General features: G+C 48.9%; 2 protein-coding genes and 1 pseudogene across 5 annotated transcripts; all 3 read right to left on the minus strand.

Moving 5' to 3' along the window:
• Nucleotides 1-6326: 6326 nt before the first annotated feature.
• LOC120681387 lies at nt 6327-7051 on the minus strand (annotated as a pseudogene).
• A 1142-nt stretch (nt 7052-8193) lies between these two features.
• On the minus strand, nt 8194-14348 carry LOC120682211 (inactive poly [ADP-ribose] polymerase RCD1-like). Of its 2 annotated transcripts, none has more exons than XM_039964012.1 (9): nt 14094-14346; nt 11251-12317; nt 10928-11169; nt 10762-10841; nt 10497-10625; nt 10320-10415; nt 8948-9704; nt 8640-8837; nt 8194-8531 (listed from the first exon to the last, which is right to left on the minus strand). In XM_039964012.1, the coding sequence occupies exons 2-9, from the start codon at nt 12201-12203 to the stop codon at nt 8410-8412; spliced, it is 2577 nt and encodes an 858-aa protein (XP_039819946.1). In that variant the 5' UTR covers nt 12204-12317; nt 14094-14346; the 3' UTR covers nt 8194-8409. The 2 variants fall into 2 exon arrangements, 1 of the variants encoding a protein (XP_039819946.1); XR_005678289.1 differs by lacking the exon at nt 8194-8531 and having other exon boundaries at nt 8674-8837; nt 8948-9256; nt 9352-9704; nt 14094-14348.
• A 1253-nt stretch (nt 14349-15601) lies between these two features.
• On the minus strand, nt 15602-18959 carry LOC120683667. Of its 3 annotated transcripts, XR_005678875.1 has the most exons (7): nt 18655-18958; nt 18315-18423; nt 17467-17568; nt 17292-17385; nt 16640-16808; nt 15876-16027; nt 15602-15813 (listed from the first exon to the last, which is right to left on the minus strand). XR_005678875.1 is itself a non-coding variant. In XM_039965758.1 (6 exons), the coding sequence occupies exons 3-6, from the start codon at nt 17551-17553 to the stop codon at nt 15961-15963; spliced, it is 417 nt and encodes a 138-aa protein (XP_039821692.1). In that variant the 5' UTR covers nt 17554-17580; nt 18315-18423; nt 18655-18959; the 3' UTR covers nt 15602-15960. The 3 variants fall into 3 exon arrangements, 2 of the variants coding, with proteins under 2 accessions (XP_039821692.1, XP_039821691.1); XM_039965758.1 differs by having other exon boundaries at nt 15602-16027; nt 17467-17580; nt 18655-18959; XM_039965757.1 differs by having other exon boundaries at nt 15602-16027.
• Nucleotides 18960-20123: the final 1164 nt, after the last annotated feature.

A 20123-nucleotide genomic window follows, 5' to 3' on the forward strand; every position in this document is an offset into this window, starting at 1 on the left:
TGCAGACGCACGTGGACGGTTTGGTCACCAACCACACTCGCGGCGTTCCGGAGCCGCCGCTAGCTCTCCGGACCTTGGAATCTGCTGACCAGCCCATTTGGACAAACACTTCAGCCGGCGTGGGTCACTGTCACGACCACGCACACCCACCCCAGCAAGCTGCAAAGGAAAGTTGGCCAGAAAGCGCCTGTCCCTGTGATCTGCATGCACGCGCTGTAGAGTGGGCGATCCATCGCCGATTGATGTGTGCAGTGCAGGGGCCACCCCATCCACCATCTTATTATTGCAAATAAATTCAAGAGTAAAATACATGGACGGCTCTTGAACTTTTGAGGTGTCATCTAGATTCTTAAACTATCAAAATATATTTTTAGATCCCTAAAATTGTCTTGGAATAAGTTTAGGGATTTGAAAATGCATTTTAAGAGTTTATGGACCTAGATGAGACATGAGAACAAATTTAGGGATCATTGGTGTGCGGTGTACATTACTCTAAATTCAATATTGCTTCAGTCAGGGGCGTTTAGTTTCCAAAATATTTTGGCCAAAATATTTTGCCTCCCTCTTTGAACACATGCATGGAATATTAAATGTAGTTAAACAACAAAAAACTAATTGCACAGTTTGGATGTACACGACGAAATGAATCTTTTGAGCCTAATTAGCATATGATTAGTCATAAGTGCTATAGTAAACTCACATGTGCTAATGATGCGGTCAAATGCCTCAAAAAGATTCGTCTCGCGGTTTCCAGGTGAGTTCTGAAATTATTTTTTAATTAGTGTCCGAAAAACCCTCCCGACATCTGGCTAAACAGTACATCAAAAAAATTTCATTTGGAAACAATAAACGGCCCAGTGCGTGTCTTGCACGTACTACAGAATAGAGTGCAAATTGAACTCAAATCTTTGGACCTAGCTACAGAAGCAACTGTGATTGAGGCAGGAGTTCTCTTTCAAGAAAAGATAAAAATAAAAAATCTCGATTGCTATACAATTGTTAGCGAACTGAACATTCCTCGCAAAAAAAAAAGAACTGAACATAATCGCTAGATAATATATAGGTTCTCTTTATGATATGGAATTCGATAAAAAGAAAGGGAAATGAAAGAGATGTATACCAAGCGAGAAACTAAAGGTCGACGACGAACGACGATGAGGATTGAGGAAGCTCCTTGCATTGCCTAGCTGCCTTCACCTGGATTGTTAGCTAGCTACGGTGCCCGCAGGCCTAGCAGTTAGAGGTCAGGCTTTCACCTTTCTGCAAAGTTGGCGTGCTTTGGCGAGTGCTAATCCACTTGAGCACGAGAAACCTCTGGGCCAGGGCGACTAACCCTACTACTACTTGTGTGTGCTCCATGGATTTGACCTGCGGCCCTGCATGCCCGGCGCATGAGAACACCTAAAACAAAGGGAATAACAAGGCTGCATGCATTTTCCTTTCCTTTTTTTTTTGGCTGCCTCGTTGGATAGCTCCATGAGAACACCTAAAACAAAGGTTAGTATGCTAGTATATGACTCTGATTACCGTCAGAAAAGACCGAAAGAGATGACTCTGATCTCCAGTTTGGTACCAGTACGATTTGATTCTTCTGGAAGATCGACGCAGAACGAATCTTTTTTTACTAGACATTATTAGCTTCGAATAGTATATTTTTGTTCTGATGGTGCTAGAGAACATTTGACTTTCGATGCTGCAAAACGATAGAGAGATTATTATTCGGTTCCTCCTCCACTGTTCTTTACAGAATAGCACGTCAGTACGACGTCGTTCTCTCAAGATCCCATCGAAATTCCATCCACACCCGTTGCAAGTCGATCGCATGAGACAATGAAGAATCCGGCTGCAACAAGTTTGCGGTGCCCCGACGCAAAATTCCCCAGCGCACAAACTGAAACGACAGTGGAAAGCGTGGCTCACCGTTGAACCCCCACAGAGAACTGTAAGCTGGGATAGTTAGGGAATAATAGATTGATTAATGATGTACAGGTAAGGTTTACATATATAGGCCAAGGGCCTATCCTACACGTATACAACTCAACCAACACTCCCCGCAGTCTGATCATAGCACTTCGCAGAGCGTATTCAGACTGGATAACCCTGTAAGTTGATCAAAGTGCTGTCGAAGCACATCAAACTGAACAAGGTGTATAGACTCAAGAGCAAGACGAAGAAACCAGCATCTCACTCCCCCGTCGTCGCAGCCGCAGACTCGTCGACGTTCAGATTGCGGCGGAAATCTTGGAACACTATGGAAGGAAGACCCTTCGTGAAGATGTCAGCAAACTAGAGAGCGGTGGGGACGTGTAGAACATGTACATCACCGAGGGCGACGCGCTCTCGAATGAAGTGGAGATCAATCTCGATATGCTTCATACGCTGATGCTGAACCGGGTTCGTGGAGAGATAAACCGCACTAACATTGTCACAATAGACAACAGTCGCACGCCGGAGAGGCGCATGGAGTTCCTGCAATAACTGGCGCAACCAACAAGCTTCAGCGACACCATTGGCGACAACCCGATACTCTGCCTCAGCACTCGATCGAGACACGGTATGTTGTCGTTTCGAAGACCAGGATATCAGATTGTTACCGAGGAACACAGCATACCCGGAGGTGGATCGACGCGTGTCGGGACAACCAACCCAATCATCATCGGTGTAGACCACAAGAGAAGCCGGCGAGGTGGGACCAAGTCGAAGACCATGATCTAAGGTGCCGTTGAGGTAGCGAAGGATGCGCTTGACAGCCTGGAGGTGAGGTGCCCGAGGATCATGCATGAACAAACAGACCTACTGAACGGCGAAGGCAATGTCCGGTCGAGTGAAGGTAAGCAACGGAAGAGCGCCAACAAGGCTGCGGTACTGACTAGGGTCATCCACAGGAGGGCCGTCATAGGAGAGCTTGGCGCATGTGTCCACTGGAGTCGAACACGGCTTGCAGTCCTGCATCCCAGCACGTTCCAAGATGTCAAGGATGTATTGACGCTGAGATAGGAACAGACCAGCCGAGCTGTGAGTAACGAACATGCCCAGGAAGTGATGAAGCTGTCCCAAATCCTTCATAGCGAACTCATGCTGAAGAGACGCAATGATCCGTCGGAGCAGACTGTCAGACGATGCAGTGAGCACAATATCATCAACATACAGGAGCAAGTACGCCATCTTAGAACCAGAACGGTAGATGAACAGAGAAGCATCAGTCTTGGACTCAGTGAACCCAATGGATAGCAGAAAACCAGCAAATCGACTGTGCCACGCCCGGGGAGCCTGTTTCAGACCATACAAGGACTTCTTCAGCCAGCAGACATGATCTGGGGAGGATGTATCAGCAAAACCAGTAGACTGTCTTAGTGAGGGTCCCATGGAGGAATGCGTTCTTGACATCCAGTCGATGAATAGGCCACTTGTAAGAGACAGCCAGAGTAAGAACCGTGCGGACAGTCGTGGGCTTGACGACCGGACTGAAAGTCTCATCATAATCAAGTCCAGGACGCTGTGTGAATCCCCGAAGCACCCACCGAGCTTTGTACCTTTCCAGTGTACCATCAGAACGAAACTTGTGAGTAAAAATCCACTTTCCGGTGACAATGTTGACACCTGCCGGTCGGGGGACCAAGCTCCAAGTATCGTTGGATTGCAATGCTGCATACTCCTCCATCATCGCCGCACGCCAGTTGGGATCAGTGAGTGCAGCCCGCACAGAGGACGGAATCGGTGAGATAGCCATCGCCTGGAGGTTGAGACGGGGCTGGCGGAAGCCCATCTTCCCTCGAGTGCGCATCGCATGATCATTGGCCACTGGAGGAACAGGAACAGCTGTGGCAGGAAGACAACCAGGAGGCGAGAAACCAGAGGGCCGAGCACGCACAGGATCGCCACGACCTGGTGGCACAACCAGTGGAGATTCGGGCGGTACCGTGGCCGCAGTGTGGCCAGCAGGATCGGCGGACTGACGCGGGGCCGGGCGAGGGAACCCAGGCGACAGCCCGAGTAGTGAGCGACTGACGGCGCTCGAGGACGGAGGCCGCGCTGCCGATGTCAAGGCACGGAGGATGTCAGTAGCCGCGCGTGGCGCACGGGAAGACGAGGGCGTCGTGATGTCGTGGGCCGCATGTGGCATGCGGGAGGCATCATCGGCGGCCGCACGTGGGCCGGCAAACGAGGACGACACGTCGGGGGCCGCGTGTGGCACGCGGGAGGACGAGGGCGCCGAGTAGCCGGGGGGCCGCATGTGGCATGCAGGAGGCATCAACAACAGCCACATGAGGACTGGATGACACAGGAGCTCCGAGGGCTGCGCGTGGCACGCGGGAAGGAGCTGAAGCACCTGGAGAATGACCTGCAACAGGAGATGAGCGGGATGGTCCGATGGGGAGGACAGCGACATCCCGTTCGTCTAAAAGAGCGTAGTCATCGGAGGAGGGTGAGGTGGGTGCGGTTCTCTCAGCGAACGGAAACCATGACTCATCAAAAGTCACATGGTGAGAGAGGACACGATTACTGGACAAATCAAGGCAGCGATAGCCTTTATGTTCAGCAGAGTAACCTAGGAAAACACAGAGGGAGGACCGAGGCGCCAACTTGTGCGCGGCGGTGGAAGAGAGGTTAGGGTAGCAACGACAGCCAAACACACGAAGATGGGTGTAGGACGGATGGGAGCCATGTAGAGCACAGAAAGGTGTAGCAAAGGCTAGAGTCTTAGTAGGGAGACGGTTCAGGAGGTATGTCATAGCATGGAGAGCCTCAACCCAGTACGAGGGGGGCATAGAGGCCTGAAAAAGAAGCGTACGGAGCACATCATTCGTCGTGCGAATTCCGCGCTCGGCCTTGCCATTCTGCTGGGAAGTATATGGGCAGGACATGCGTAGGGTGACACCGTGAAGGAGGAAGAAGTGACGAGCGGAGGAATTATCAAATTCACGACCGTTGTCACACTGGACGCTTTTGATGGTGGTACCGAACTGTGTGCGGACATAGCTAAAGAAGTTAGAGAGAGTAGAGAATGTCTCAGACTTGAAGCGAAGCGGGACAGTCCAAAGAAAATGAGAGCAATCATCCAAAATGACGAGGTAGTATTTGTAATCAGAGACGCTAGCAACAGGTGACGTCCAAAGATCACAATGCACCAAATCAAAGTTACGACTAGCTCTAGAGTTTGAATGGGAAAAAGGCAAACGGACATGATGGTCAAGCTGACAAGCATGGCAAAGAGAACTATTAGAGTTCTTATTACATGAAATGGCGGCAGTGCTAATAAGCTTGGCGAGAGCTTCATGGCCGAGATGCCCAAGATGACGATGCCACAGGTCAGTAGAGGCGACAGCGGTGAGGGCATGTGTAGTGGGTGGCCGGAAAGTGTAGGGCTCGTCGAAACTATTGCACCGTGCTATCACGGTCCGTGTGCGAAGATCCTTAAAGGAAAAGCCAAATGGGTCAAATTCAACGGAGCAAGAATTTTCTGTGGTGAATTGACGGACAGAAACAAGGTTTTTGATGAGGTTAGGTGTGACTAGAATGTTATTTAAAACGGGAGGGCCACGAGAGGAGGAAAAGGAAAGGGTACCACTGGCGGTGACAGGAAGCATGGACCCATTACCAACAATGATGCTAGAGGGGATGGAAGAAATGGAAGACAAAGGAGAAGACGACGAGAGTATACCAGAGTTGCTGGCCATGTGAGAGCCAGTGCCGGAGTCGAAACACCACTCAGCGGAAGAGGGCGGCGGAGTGAGCGTCACAGTGTTGAAGGCGTTGACGAGCTGCTGCTGATCCCAAGAGGCCGGCTGAGCAGGCACCTGCTGCTGCGTGGGCCCGAAGTAGCCGGGAGGTCCATATGCAGACAGTGCCTCGTATCCAGGCGGCCCGTAAGCACCAGCGCCAAAGGAGCCGGGCGGCCCAGGACGGGTCGGCTGAAACTGCTGAGCCGGAGGAGGAGCATTGGGTCGAGGGCCCAAGAGGAAGCCACCTGGGCCACGAGCCTGATGGGGCCAGACTTGGACCGTGCCAGCCCAGGGATACATCCAGGAGGGTGTGCCGGAACCCTGGGCGTTACCGGACTGGCCGCCGCTGCCGGTACCGCCGTTGACACTGCCGGAGTTGCCGCCGCCACTGCCACCGCTGCCACCTTGGTTGCCCTTGCCGCGGCGGCGGTTCTTGTTGGTGTTGCCGCTCGAAGACCCCTTCGCACCAGAGGTGCCCTGAGTGCTGGTGGCCGGTGTAGAGGCCATCAGGGCAGATGGGATCTGTTTGCGATCAGTCATGGAGAGTTCTTCCAGCAGCAGAATGGAACGGATCTTGTCGAACGAGGGGAACGGACGCTGCTGCTAGATGAGAGGGCCCATGTGAGCGAACCGCTCGCTAAGGCCGCGGAGGAACGCGAGTGCGAGCTGGCGGTCGGTGAGGGGGGTCGTCGAGGGAGGCGAGGTTGTCGGCCATGCTCTTGAGGCGGCGCGAGAACTCGACGACCGAGAGGTCCTCTTGAGAGAACTTGCGAAACTCTGCCTCAAGGTGCAGAGCGCGGCTCTCCTTTTCGCCGAGGAATTGCTCCTCAAGGAAGAGCCACACCGCGCGGGCGGTGTCGAAGGCCATGATGTCCTCCAGGAGCCCGGCGGAGACCGTGCCGTAGAGATAGGTGAGGACTGTCGACTCCATGGAGGCCCAGGACGGTCGGTCCAACTGGAGATCGTCGGAGAGCACATGGTGCGTCAAAAGCATACTTGCGGAGGACGACGAGGATGAGGCGGCGCCACTTGGCATAGTTGTTGGAGGCGAGGTCGAGGGTGACGGGGACGAGGGAACGGATGTTGAGGACGACGACAACTTGTACATGAAGAGACGCTGCGGTGGCCTCTTGTTCCTCAAGGACGAGCGCAAGATCAACAGCCTCCTTGAGACGCCGTTCCTCGTCGAGGCGAGCCCGTTCAGCAGCCTCCTCTTCGAGACGGCGAGCGTCGGCCTCTGCCTAAAGGCGAGCGGCCTCGGCGTTGCGGAGGCGCTCGAGTTCGGCGGTGCGGAGGCGATTGAGCTCCTCAATTTCAGCGGGCGTCATGGCGTCGAGGATGGAGCAGCGATCGACGAGGGTAGCGGCGAGCGACGGATGCGTCGTAGACTGCGAATCCGTGGGTCAGCGGCGCTAAGGTTCGCGACGATGGGCACGGCCGAAAGGCGATGCGAATCAGTGACGCAGAGAAGTAGCGGCGAGCAGGGCCGGCGTCAAGGAGACAGCGATGGCCGAGGAGCTCAGCGGCGCTAGGGTTTAGGGTGCGGAAGCGATGGTGGAGAGGCCGTAGGATCGATCTCTCGTGATACCATGTAAGCTGGGATAGTTAGGGAATAATAGATTGATTAATGACGTACAGGTAGGGGTTTACATATATAGGCCGGGGGCCTATCCTACACGTATACAACTCAACCAACAAGAACTTCTACCCTTCTTTTTTTTTAAGAAAAAAGGTTGGGGAAAAAAAAGGAAAGGAGAAGCTTTTGTGAAGCCCAATTTCAACGGTGAGGAGGCGACGTGACACGACACCACTAGCAGAGTGCAGAGGAGCTTGGGAGGCAAGTGGTTAACGCCTCCGCCGCCGCCGCCCAAGCAGGGGCCTAATCGAGTGGGTGCTTGCTAATGCCTAATGGAGGCGGTCAACTTCCGCGGTGGAGGTTAATGGCGCATCCTTGTTGAACAAGCTTTGGTGACGGGAAAGCGAGTGCTGTCTGATGTTGGCTTTGACAGGGCGGAGCGGCCGGCACCGGCGTTGAGCTACGCCGGAGGGACACTCTCAAGTGCCAGGCACGCGTACGCGCAAGTGGCCGCGTGGTGCCGCCGGCGAGACGGTGACCAGGAAAAGGCGGCCGTGGGCAGGGACGCAGGGTCGCGGGCAGCTCACTCATGGCCTACGCCGGTGCCTTTTGTTCTTGTAGACAATCATAGTCCCAGGTGGCCTGCAGCACCAGAGGATAAGCGCTCAACGTCCCATCCATGCCCTTTGTAGCCTAGGGCCCTCGATTTCCATGCTAGCCAGCTACTTTGTCTTCGAGGTCGAACCCAAGCACCGTTGGATCATCAGATTTGGAAGAGAGAGAATCGAAATTCGAGAGAACAACTTGGGTCGTCAAAGTACAGGCCCATAGCAAAAGACAGGCCGGCCCATAGCAAAAAAAACACAGACCGGCCCATAGCACAGCACCAGCACAGGAGATATATTCGTTGACAGTTTATTACCACGGACTTGCCATTTATGATCAGACTTCAGGGCTGACGGGGTGACTTCTCACCCAGGGAGATAAACCCACTCGATCCCCACTGGTTTACACCAGTGCCCCAAAAACAGCCCACTGGAGGAGCGACACTATATGCTTCAGAACCCAACATGGAATGTACACAACTTGACACATAATCTAACGCTCGCCCTACTCCTGTGGAGTTGATAGGGCCACGAGGGTGTCAGCTGCACAAAAGGCATGGCTGCTACCTTCAAGGCTCGGCCCAGGTAGCTTATTCTGTGCAGCCTGGTCTTTCAGTTCCCCGGTTACTGCAGTGTTCGACACACAATCATTGGTGTTAGTGCATGCGAAAATCTGAAAAAACACGCTAGTTAATTACTACAGCATATTCCAAAGTGGGTTTTCTAGGACCGTACTTTGTTTGGGAGCATTTTGAACCTTGGTGGCTGCATCCATGGCTTGAGGGCGATGGCTTTCTGGCCTAGTAGCAGCTGTGGGAGATTCATGGCTCTTTGTCTCTGCTCTCGATGCCGACGGATCATGGTCTTTTGCTGTCATACTCAGTGTGAGAGAACCACAGGGTTTGGTGCTCACAGATGGTGAATGTCGACGCCCTGCAAGTAGCCTTCATTATCAACATTTGGTAGGCAACAGCGTCTTTCGGTACCACCCATGATGCATGGGCTTGAGTTGAAGTTGATAAGTTGATAGTGCAAAGGCTTACCAGGTGCGTAGAGTGGAAGTCTGGCAGCCGATGTTGAACTGTCTGGACCTTTCACCGAATGAGGGATGGGGCGTTCTAATGCAAAACTCAATGAAAGAAATTCCTGACCTCCAGGTGTCATTGGTGCAGAATTGAGGCATTTGGAACCTGCACCTTTTGGGTTACCAAGTGCCAAGGTTGGCACAACAGATTCACAGCCCTTAGGACTAGGAGAAAAAACTGGAGCCAAAATCCCAGGGCTCTTCGAAGTATTAGTTGGTGCTGGAGCACAACCAGGAAGGCCTGTGGTTGGCGAAACAGAACTGCAAACTTCCATACCAGGAGATGCAGATAATTTAGAGGTCATCTCCAAAAGGCCATCACGACTTATAGGTGGCATTCTTGTTACAATAGGATCTTGATACCTCGCAAATCGGGTTGCAGAGTTTCCCAGTGATATTACTTGTCTAGGATTGCCTTTGGATTCCACCCCTTGAGAAACTGGGCATTTGGCAGCAGCAGAACTAGATATTTTTGGCACAGCACATGGTGTTGGGCAGTCACGGCCTTTGGGCACTATATCAGTAGGAAGGGCACCACATCCTTTGGCGCTAAGAGCACCAGAATGTTCAGGCATAGAATTTGGTGCATGTGAATCAGCATGGTTACCAATAAGAGCATACCTACTTGTCTCTTTCAAGGATAACTGCTCTGCTGCCGGCGGCACTGCAGGATCACCAGACACAGCTTTAACAGAAGACTTGTACCATAGTGATGGCTGCAATAGACCCCAATAAAAAGGTGATGCTAAGAACAAAAAAACGGCAGCAAAGAAAGGTAGCATAGTATCACACGATTGGTTTCATATATATCACTAACACCCTACATTCAAGAGACATGCTGTTGCTTGATAATTTTGATTTCCTACCATAAATGAGAAAATCGTTCAACCAACAAAAAGAACAAAGTAGATAGTAGCACAGAATAGACTCAGTTTAATTGAAGTTGTACTTACATACAAGGGTTGAACATAAATGTCTACACATATTCAAGAAACATAAATCAAATTTCATCAGAAGGGTTGAACATCAGCTGCTCTCCCTTCTGGACAGATAACAAGGGTTGGTCTTTATAAGCTGGAAAAGGCAGCTTTCTATTATATGTTACATCCAATCATTGAAGACAGGGATCTATATTGTATGTGCAAGAGCTGTTAGCAGTACGCATAGCAATCAATACGATGTTATTTATGTGTGAATGCGCAAGCATCATATGTTGGTGCATCCTTCCCATATAATCTTGTGATTGTATACAGTGAGTAACAAGCATGGACCTGTAGGATTTTCTTAATGTCGTTGTAAAACAAGGAACATGCATACTGCTAGAGACTTACACAGTAATGAAGTTTATTCAATGCTTCCAAAAGTATTTCCTTTCCAACTATTATCATTATCTTCCTCACCATTTCTTCACGAGTTATTATACTTTCCTGTAAAATAGAAAAAAAAATCAGCGCCCAACACTCCAGTCATAATTACCGACGTAACATAACTTGTTGAGCAGATAGTACCTTCAGCTCTTCATAATGATGGAAGAGCAGTTCCCTTGCTATGTATGATATATTGTCTTGAACTAATCCGAACAGGACTTTGAATGATATCCATGGGGTAGTTGGTCCTTCACCTATTTCGCATGAAGCCTGCGTACAGAAACCAAAGTAAAACTATTGGTCATTTCAAGAAGCAGAGAAGAGGAATCATTGGGCAGCAAGGTTTTCCCATTGTGATAACTAGACATGAATCTAATAGCAAGTTACAAGATTCAGGTTGCCTCACAGGTTGAAGAGTAGAAATATCCGCTGCAACTTCCTTTTGAGATGGGCGAAACCACAATCCTTTCAAGTGAAGCAAATAATCTGAAAATAAGTGCATCAGAAAGAAGATTAACCCCACCTATCTCATATGACATGATAAAGGTCTTAACTCTTATTGATAATCTTACTTCGAATGTCTGGGGAAAGCTTGAAACTAACAAGATATTCTAAACGCATGTGAGTGCTTAGATGTGATGGCCACATCACATAACACTTTGGGTTGAGACAATCATCGACACCAGAATCATATACATCGCTGCTTGGAAAAAATTCCTGAGATCCAGGATCCACAGCTTCTGTGTTGCCCAATATCACTTGGCACAGCAATATATACTGCACACCTTTTTCGTCAACATCACAAAGACCGACGCTGGTAAAGGATCAAGTTAGGTTAATGTACTAAAATATTGTGAAACAGAATAGTCACGACAATTGAGTTAGGAAAGAGCACCTGGTAAATGTTCGGTTTTCTGGTGAAAGATAAACACCAGCACTCAAATCTGACTTTTCAGCAGGTTTTCCAGTGATACCCAAACCATTAATTAGAATTCTGACTATGTCATTCTTCCTTGATCCTAGCCATCCATATCTTACATTTGCGTCACCACGTTTTTCTTTGGTGGACACTATCTGTTTTTCAAAAGCTTGAAGTCTACACTGTGCAGTTATATCATTCGGAGAGTAGCGGTAGACATGAAGTAGATTTTTTGGTGTTGCAAATGGGGCCATACCAGAGAGGAAAAGGTCCTGGACAAATAGAAAGTCTTTGCTGCCTCTTTCCACAGATATGATCTTCTTGCGTAATATGTCTGCATTGGAAGGTCTCTCAGAAGCTGGAAGGCTAGATTCAACAACAACCTGCTTCACCACTTCAGGTGGAGAATTCACAGCCTTATCCAACATAATTCCATGTACAGTACCCTGAGCATTAGCAGCATCCGCTTTGACCATATCATCAATTTCCTCATCAAAGATGAGAGAAGGAGAAAAGCATTTGCTAGTATCATCAATCCAGGCAACAGACTTCTGCTTTCTGGATGTTAGATTTACCATGGTCATTGACAAGAAATCAATTAGAACAGGATCATCATCCATCACAGAAACAACACTTGATTTGTTGCCACTGAATTCTTCAACCAGGAACTTCATTATTTGCTCAGGAAAATTGTGCCAAGAACCTTGTTTGTAATACATGATACACTTTGGGACTCCACTCTTCAGGAAATTGACACAATCATTGGCAAGGTTAGGTCGAATGCAGCAGCAGTTGCAGCGCTTGGAAGATAAATCAAATGAGGGGCCATTCGCTGCTTTGACGCGACGAAATTTACACTCTTTCGACAGGGAATCTTCGACAAGTTTGCGCTTCAAGCACCGGGAGTTCGATTCTCTCGGAGATGCCATGGAAGGCTTTATTTCCACCAAAGCAAACAGGGAAAGAAAAATAAAAGCAAACCCTATTATGATACAAGATTTACAGATCACCCTCCATTTAACTCTCAGTGGTAGAGAATAACCCTGTAAAAGGTAATGAATGAATGACTCATATAGACAACACAAAACAAGAATTTCAGAAAAGGAAAAAAAAACTCAACCACAGTGAGAAGATGTTCCTCCGGCTGTCTGAACAGAGAGGATTGCCCACACAAGCTGCGAGCACCCCTAGGTTCGAACCCGGGTAGGCATGACTCACGTTTTGGCATTTGAGAGTGCAAGAGGACAACAAAATATCAATAAGTGTTCACTGTGCAGGTGTAGATAAAATGAATTTGAGTCGATCCATTATGATAAATTAAGGCATCGCAATTAAAAGCTTTCTAAATAATTTCAATACATGGCATGTCAATGTAAGGGATTACTTGCATATTAGTTTCAAGAAGAATTACTAATGAACCAAGAAATCCATTTCTATAAGTATCATCACATATTCCTGAGTCCTGACTCATTTCTTCTTCGACACCAAGACATAATTAATTTTTTTAATGTGAAATGCCATATATATAACTACTTATGGACCAAGAAAACCATTTCCTGTGTTCGGCATAAGCACGTGATCGACCCCACCCACCACCCCCGCCAGAAAAAAAAGAAAAGATAGAATTGCTCACAGCATGTGATGTGAACTCGTCACGTGGAACAAGTAACCGAAATTGGAATTAGTATAAACAACATGCAGAAACAACAGTAACTCAGCATTACAAATTACAAAGAAACAAATCTGGCAGTTCGTCTGTGCATTCATTGCAAGATGCCAAGATAGAATGTATACTCTAAAAATCTCATCTATGTACAAAGAAGTCGCATGCAAAAAATTGAAGGAAATTACACCTCTGCTAATACCGAATAATAGGACCGGCAATCAAGCTTGTTGCTTGGAAACCAAGAAACACTCCACTGTAGCTACTAGTAAGACATCCTTGACTTTGACTCAATCTCTCTGGTACAATAACAAGCTGAAAAAATATGTAAGGGTTGCTATATCAATTTATCTAATGTCCCCTAGTCAACAACTTGTGGCGCAAGAAATCCTATTTCCAGAAGGTTTACAGTACCAACCATCCACCCAATCTGATTTAAGTTCACACTGACAGTACTGCAGCAGTGCAGCATGTGCAATCCGCTTAACAAGTAAAACATCAAGTAGAGCAGCTGAGAAATTGAATTGACAGAAACAACAAAGCATAGGACATTAAACTTACAGAGCAACAAATACAGCAGCATTCTTTTAAAATTTACGCCCAAGCACAGAAAAAACATCGTTCCAGTCGAATTTATTCAGCACGCAAGCATCCAAACACTTAAACACTCATCTTTGAGCAGACAATTATCATGAAATTCCCAAGGAAATGCCACTTGACCAGCACAATCTAGTGAACAGAGATGGTCAAATACCGGGTCCCCTGCAATAGTCAACCTATTCCCAGAGATCGGCAAACCATATTCAATTGTTCACACTCCACAGTCCACAGAACATGCCATTTCAACTAGAAAAACAGTAGCAAAAGAACACAGATCAACACGAAACAGGAAGCATAAATTCCTCCATCTACAAGTCTGAAGGGGGAAAAAAATTAGGAACTACCTTCAGAACAGAATCGAGAATCATACAAGCATCCAGTAAAGCTAATCGAAACAGAACTCTCAGAGCAACAAATCCTCGTAAGGAATCAAGTTCAATCGAAACATCTACACCGAATTGCCTATACAGTAGCATCAAACAAAATATTTCACGAGGTAAAAGAAGACAGTCGCAAAACGCATGGGAGAAGAAGGGATCGTGGAAGAGGTGCCTACGAAGGGAGTTTGGGGTCTCTCTAGATCCCCATTGCGATCGGCCGGGGCGAGGTAGAAGCGGGAGGAGGTCACGAGGGTTGCACCGAAAGGAAACCAGCGGTGGCTCCTCTCTCACGCCCCCACTGCTTCTACGGCCGCGTCGGGACTGGGGGTGCCGCGATGAGACCGGGAGTGGGCGGCGGCGGCAGGCAAGGCTCCGGTGAGGCGGTGTGGCTGCGGCGGTGGGGAGGGGTCGACCGGAGGATGGGATGGGAAAGCGGTGGGGTCTACAACTACAAGGGCTGTGTTTAGTTACCCCAATTTTTCCAACCTTTCCATCACATCGAAATTATATCGAAACATTAAATATATCAAATGACCCATGCATAGAGCATAGTTTTAATATAGATAAATAAAAAAAATAATTTCATAGGTTCGATGTATGTTGCGAGACGAATCTTTTGAGCCTAGTTAGTCTATGGTAAGACAATATTTACCACATACAAACGAAAAGTGACGAATTTTTTTGAGCCTAGTTAGTTTATGGTAAGACAATATTTATCACGTACAAACGAAAAGTAATACAATATTTTTCGCAAATAGTTTTCGCATTTTTTTTTCCAATTAAACACAGCCAAAGTTGGATAGGGACGAGCGTCTCGGCTAGAGGGGCAAACTTACAGCGAGGGCAAGGGCAAAGGCAACTCCCGTTTCTTGCGGCGGAAGCGGGACCTCGCCGACGGCCGGGGGAGGAAGGCGTGCCTCTGCCTGCCGTTGCGCGTGACTGCACCGCCTCGCGCCGCGCGCCGCTAGGGTTACTGGGTCCGCTCCGGTTGGGCCTGGGATGCGGATGGGCCGTACGTCATCTTAGGCCCGCGCTGCGCGTGCGTTGGGCTGAGAAGAAAACGGGAGCTCCGAGGATGATGATGGGCTGCGTGCGCATGGTAGTACTGGAGCTTGGTAATGGGCCGGAGACGAAGACGACCATGTTGTTGCTGAATGCTGATCGCTGCTGGCTTGAAAAAAAAAAAGAATGCTGATCGCTGCTTGCTGCTGCCTGCTGGACGGTTCGGCTGGTTACTAGGCTCGTATGCTGCTGCTCGACTGATTGCATCTTTGCTAACCGCTGGCGCACAGTGACCAAATAAATAAATGTTCGCTAATTGCCATGGTGCAGTTCAACTTGGACAGCCAAATCTCAGAGACAAGGCGGGCACTTTGCCGAGCTATTCTTGGACGAGCCTGCGGCAGGGCAACGGCTCTGCCTCTGCAGCTGCACGTCGTGGCGTAAATGGGGTGGGGAGCAGGCGGCGGCCGTTGCAGCGCAATGAAGCAGAGGCCGAGCTGGACGCGAGGCGCCGGGCCATTCAAGGATCGCCAACGCAGACTCCACAACGCGCAATAATTTCCTCTAACCTTTTACAGCTGGGGGCGCTGGGCACCGGCAGGAAAAGGGGATCACTGACCAGAAGAAAGATCACCATGCCCCTGCTCACTGCAACCACGCGCAGCACAGCACACCCACTGCATCACCAAACACCAATGGCTCCTCTATCTCCATAGACTCACAGGCCACAACAAAACCAATCTCTATACATACAGATGAAGAAGAAGAAGCAAATTTGGGAGGCAAGGGGCTGCTGGAGGTACAACGAACACCCCCCAAGGGTTGAGCACCGTCTCTTACTCATAGATAAGAACCTGGCTGGTTGCATCTGCATCTCGTTGCTGCTGTCAACATGTGGTCCTCTCCCCAAACAAAACATAAGCAATGCATCTGCATCTCGTTGCTGCTGTCAACATGTGGTCCTCTCCCCAAACAAAACATAAGCAAACTCAAAGCTTGGAATGTACTCCTGCCGCCAAAGTAAACGGTATCTGCTAACGACTACGCCTCCGCTTTGCTGTTGATCCCCAGCGTGAAGTATATCAGTATCGTCGTCCCCAAGCTCGACCTGTTTACGACAGGAGAAACCATGTCCAGTCAGACGTCTGAAGGCAGCCACCTGAGACTGGTCATGAAGGTAAATGTCCTTCCGTAGCCTTCTTCAATTCCATTAATATTCACTAGTACAGCTACAATGTTGCTGTGAGATGAACATTTCCCACCCCCAAAGAAAACGTAACAAAGATGCCGATATATAGACAGACAATCTCTCGGTACATTTAGCTTTTTATGCCGGACCATATGCATTCTACCTAGAGCCCAGGTGGTCAGGAAAGCAAATGTGAAAAATAAGTCATACACAAAATGTTGTGGTGGTTACGAGCTATAATAATAACTAATGATGAGAAAACACACCGCATTTGTCCAGTGCAATTGATCGGTACAGAAACAATGTCAGAGCATGGACAAGTGGGAGCCAGATATCAGACATGATGTTCAGCATTTTCTCTGTGTATATTAAACCCATTTATAAATTTATTCATTCCATGAAAGAGACTATTGTGGCATGCAACTAATCTCAGAACAAACAAGGAAGAAGATCCAGCCGACAGAACAGGTTGACATTACAAAAGAAAAGCCAGTTATAACATTGCAAAGAAGACAAGAACTCGATACTTACAGCGTTGCAAAGAAGAGAAGAATTTTCCGAGGGTTGATAGCTGTGAACCGGTTAAATCTTTTGTTCCTTCCTTCACCCGAATCGATAAGAATAGGTGTGCAGGGAGTACAGTGCGGAGCAACCAGAGGCTTGTTCTGAACCAGGGGCTGCTCCAGTTGAGATGGCACAACTGCAGAGAATCAGATTCAACAAAAACATAAATACCAGTAGTTATGGCTGCTAAGTACTGTCTGCAGTACAGTAGGAGAAAAAAAGCAAACAAAACTATAGCGATAAGATAGAAGTCCAGCTTGTTTTAGCTTAGGAAAACCATGACAACATTATACTAGCTTGGTGTAAAGCCATAGGAAAAAATTGGTAGGTATCAATTCGACGTAATAAGATAAATATATTAAAAAATGTACTGTAAAATATAGGGTTGATCTTATCTAGTACAACATTTTTTTGTGAAAAAAAACCAACATCAGCAGTAAATGTCAACAGTTTGTTTTTTATTTTTATAGAAATCTCTGATCCACACATGAGCCTACTGGATCTGAAGGCACATATGACTAGCTAATGCACCAATGCATGGTTAAACAACATAAGTGGTTTCCATAGGTATCAATAAGGCTCAAGCAGTAAAAAGTAAGAAACATTGCCTCCTTGTTACCTTTGATGATAAGTTTTTTTGCCATATCCTCTTGCTCCTGCTCGTTACCACCCCTCCTCTCCATGCGATTTGAACCCTTACGCGACAGGGCTCTCTGCAGGTAAAGGAAAATGAGGCTTAAGAAACTCAAATAACTATCATCTCTTGAAATTTATTTGTGAGTACGAGGACATACAGTCATTTTTGGACTTCCAGAGCAGCATTTATCAGGTGATTGAGGCAGGCCCTCAATATCCAATACAACACTGGCAGTTTTGTCCATGCTTGTGATCTGGACCTGCAACACAATCTGATCAATTCAGTGAGAAGTACAATTATCTTCTTCCCTTAGCGATAGGGCATGGCCATCACCAGCTTGTGCGGTTAGTAAATTATTGCACCATCTCATAGCGCACTAAACAGAAGGCATACATTTAATCGAGGTACCAGACCAGTGGTACAATGGATATCATGATTTTTCATAGTGATTTCACATCTAGCAGCCACGTGATAGACCAAATAATTAGCCCTTATTAGGGCCTCCTTTTCTAGAAAATTGTGGCCAGTACCAAAATGCTCGTCCTTCCAATAAGCATAACAAATTCCCCTATGTCTATGTGGGCCACGTCCTTCATAATAAGTTTACCAAACGGAGAATAATGAAGAAAGCAATGCACCCACTACAACCGAAAAATGAAGCGAGAAATCAAAGGATGGACCTGATTTGGTCTTATCCTGCACAAACAACCAGCAGCTAGAGTTTTTTTTTTTGAAAAAAAAACTGCAGCTTTTACAACCGTCTATTTATGATCCCATTTACGCAATGTGACGAGCAAAATGTCACAAGTGAATTGCAGAATTAACAAGTGTGAACATAACACTCTGTATTGGACACATGCTCTCAAGTAAACTGCAGGTATGGATGCTAGAACAAAAGCTGCGCAAGTTTGTTCTTTTGCTTTTGGCTAGTCGTTTCTTGGGTCATTGCAACCAATGAGAATTTTGAAAAGCGGAGACAAGAAATGGGTCAGATCTTAAAGGTACCTGTCCAGTCCCTTTTCTCCCACCGGGCTCCCTCAAACTCTCGAAGTAGATATGAACCGTGAGTTTTCTCCTCTTCTCGGCTGGCAGCAGTCTTCTTATTTTTCCAAACCTGAAGACGTAGACCCAGAAGTTAACTAGCAGCCCTTTCTTACTGGAAATGCAGAAAAGAAGGAAAATAAATTGCTAAGCCGGTATGCAGAAATAAAATCTGCAGCAAACCGGATGGACTGCAGTACACTTACGAGAAAGAATTTTTTTGTAATTTCGAGGGCTGTAAGCAAAGAAAAGATCACGCAGAACAAGACGAGCAACCCATCAAAGAAAGCAGTGGCTTTCTTACCAGCAACGCAGCGAAGGAACAAGTCAACCCGAGTCCGGATGGATGTTCGCTGCACGCGAAGTCCAGGGGGACGACGAGGGAAGTAGGAAGACTGGAAGAGGCAGAGCTGTGGTGTATGCCTGAGTCAGGAAGGTGGAGGCGTGCCCGGCGTCGAGGGCGGGTGGGGAAGGGGCTGAGCGTGGGTTCTACCTCCCGTCGGTCCAATGGCGCAATTTTATCGACGGATCGGAGAGGAGCGAACAGAGGCAGACAGAGGGGCGGGGGACTGAGGAGTCGGGAGGTGGAAGAAGCGGAGTGGGGAGGAGGAAGGGGAGCACACGAGAAGGCGGTTTGGGCTAGCTCACGAGGCGCTGCGCTCTCGCCCCGGTCCCGCTCGCAGGCCACGCCCGCGCAGACCCGGTCCATGGACCTGGAGCCCAAACGGCGCCGCGGAAGCAGAGCCGGAGAGGGCTCGCCGGTTCATGCACCGGGTGCAGCTACCCCTAGCGGTGGTGGTGGTGGTCTGGGAGGGCCTGCCAGGTGGGGCTAGAAGCCCCAGCCCGGGCGCGGCGACCGAGGCGGCGGTTACTGGACGGCCGGGAGCGTGGCTGTTTTGGCTGCGTGCGCGTCCTCGACGAGGAGACTCCCGGGCCCGCCCGCTACCGGACGACCGGCCGCTGTGTTGCCATGCCGCAGCAGGCTGTAGGCTGTAGCAAGTAGCAACGCCCACGCCCGGCGCCGGAGGAACATCTCTGCAGGCCAGGCCTCGTGTCGTGCCGCGCGGCCGCCGACGCGGGCGGGGATCGCCGCCGACCGACGACGTGACCGACGTTCGGATGGAGAGGCAACGCGACAGAGCTGGCGTGAAAGGCGCCGCGGCCGGATCTCGCGTTCAATCACGGCCTCACGGGAGCACGGGATGCCCAGCGCTGCGCCCCACCAACCCGCCCGATCCAGCCGCCCTAGCTACGCGCACCGCCCATCAAGTGAGTGACGAGCCGCCGGCCGGCCGGCGGTGCCATGCCAACCACCGCGGCGGCGCCCGGCCGGCCGTCTCCTCCTCCTCCTCCCATCGAACGGCAACCTTTGGCATGTAGCTATTTGGATATCATGGCAGGGCTCCAGCTCCGACTCCGAGGATGAATTTGGGAACGAGGATCATGAAGCAACGCCGACGCCTCACATGTACGCACATGTGTAGTGGTTAGCCGTGCCAACCATGGGGGTTTGGAAGCATGCGTGTTGTTTCCTGGATTCTAAAATCTGTGGCCGTGTTTGGTAAGCTGTGAAAAAAATTTCATGAAAACTTTTTGGCTTTTTAACCAATAATTAAGGGTACTAAATGAGGTCTAATTACAAAACTACCTCCGCAACTATGGCACTGTAGCAGTTACTGTAGATATTGTGGCATTTAACCGTACGATTAGAGGATGGCTAGACGCGGTTACTGTAGTATCACTGTAGCCAATTATGGTGGAACTTGGCTCATT

This window comes from Panicum virgatum, chromosome 7N (genome assembly GCF_016808335.1).
Source record: "Panicum virgatum strain AP13 chromosome 7N, P.virgatum_v5, whole genome shotgun sequence".
In the NCBI taxonomy this organism is placed as follows: domain Eukaryota; kingdom Viridiplantae; phylum Streptophyta; class Magnoliopsida; order Poales; family Poaceae; genus Panicum; species Panicum virgatum.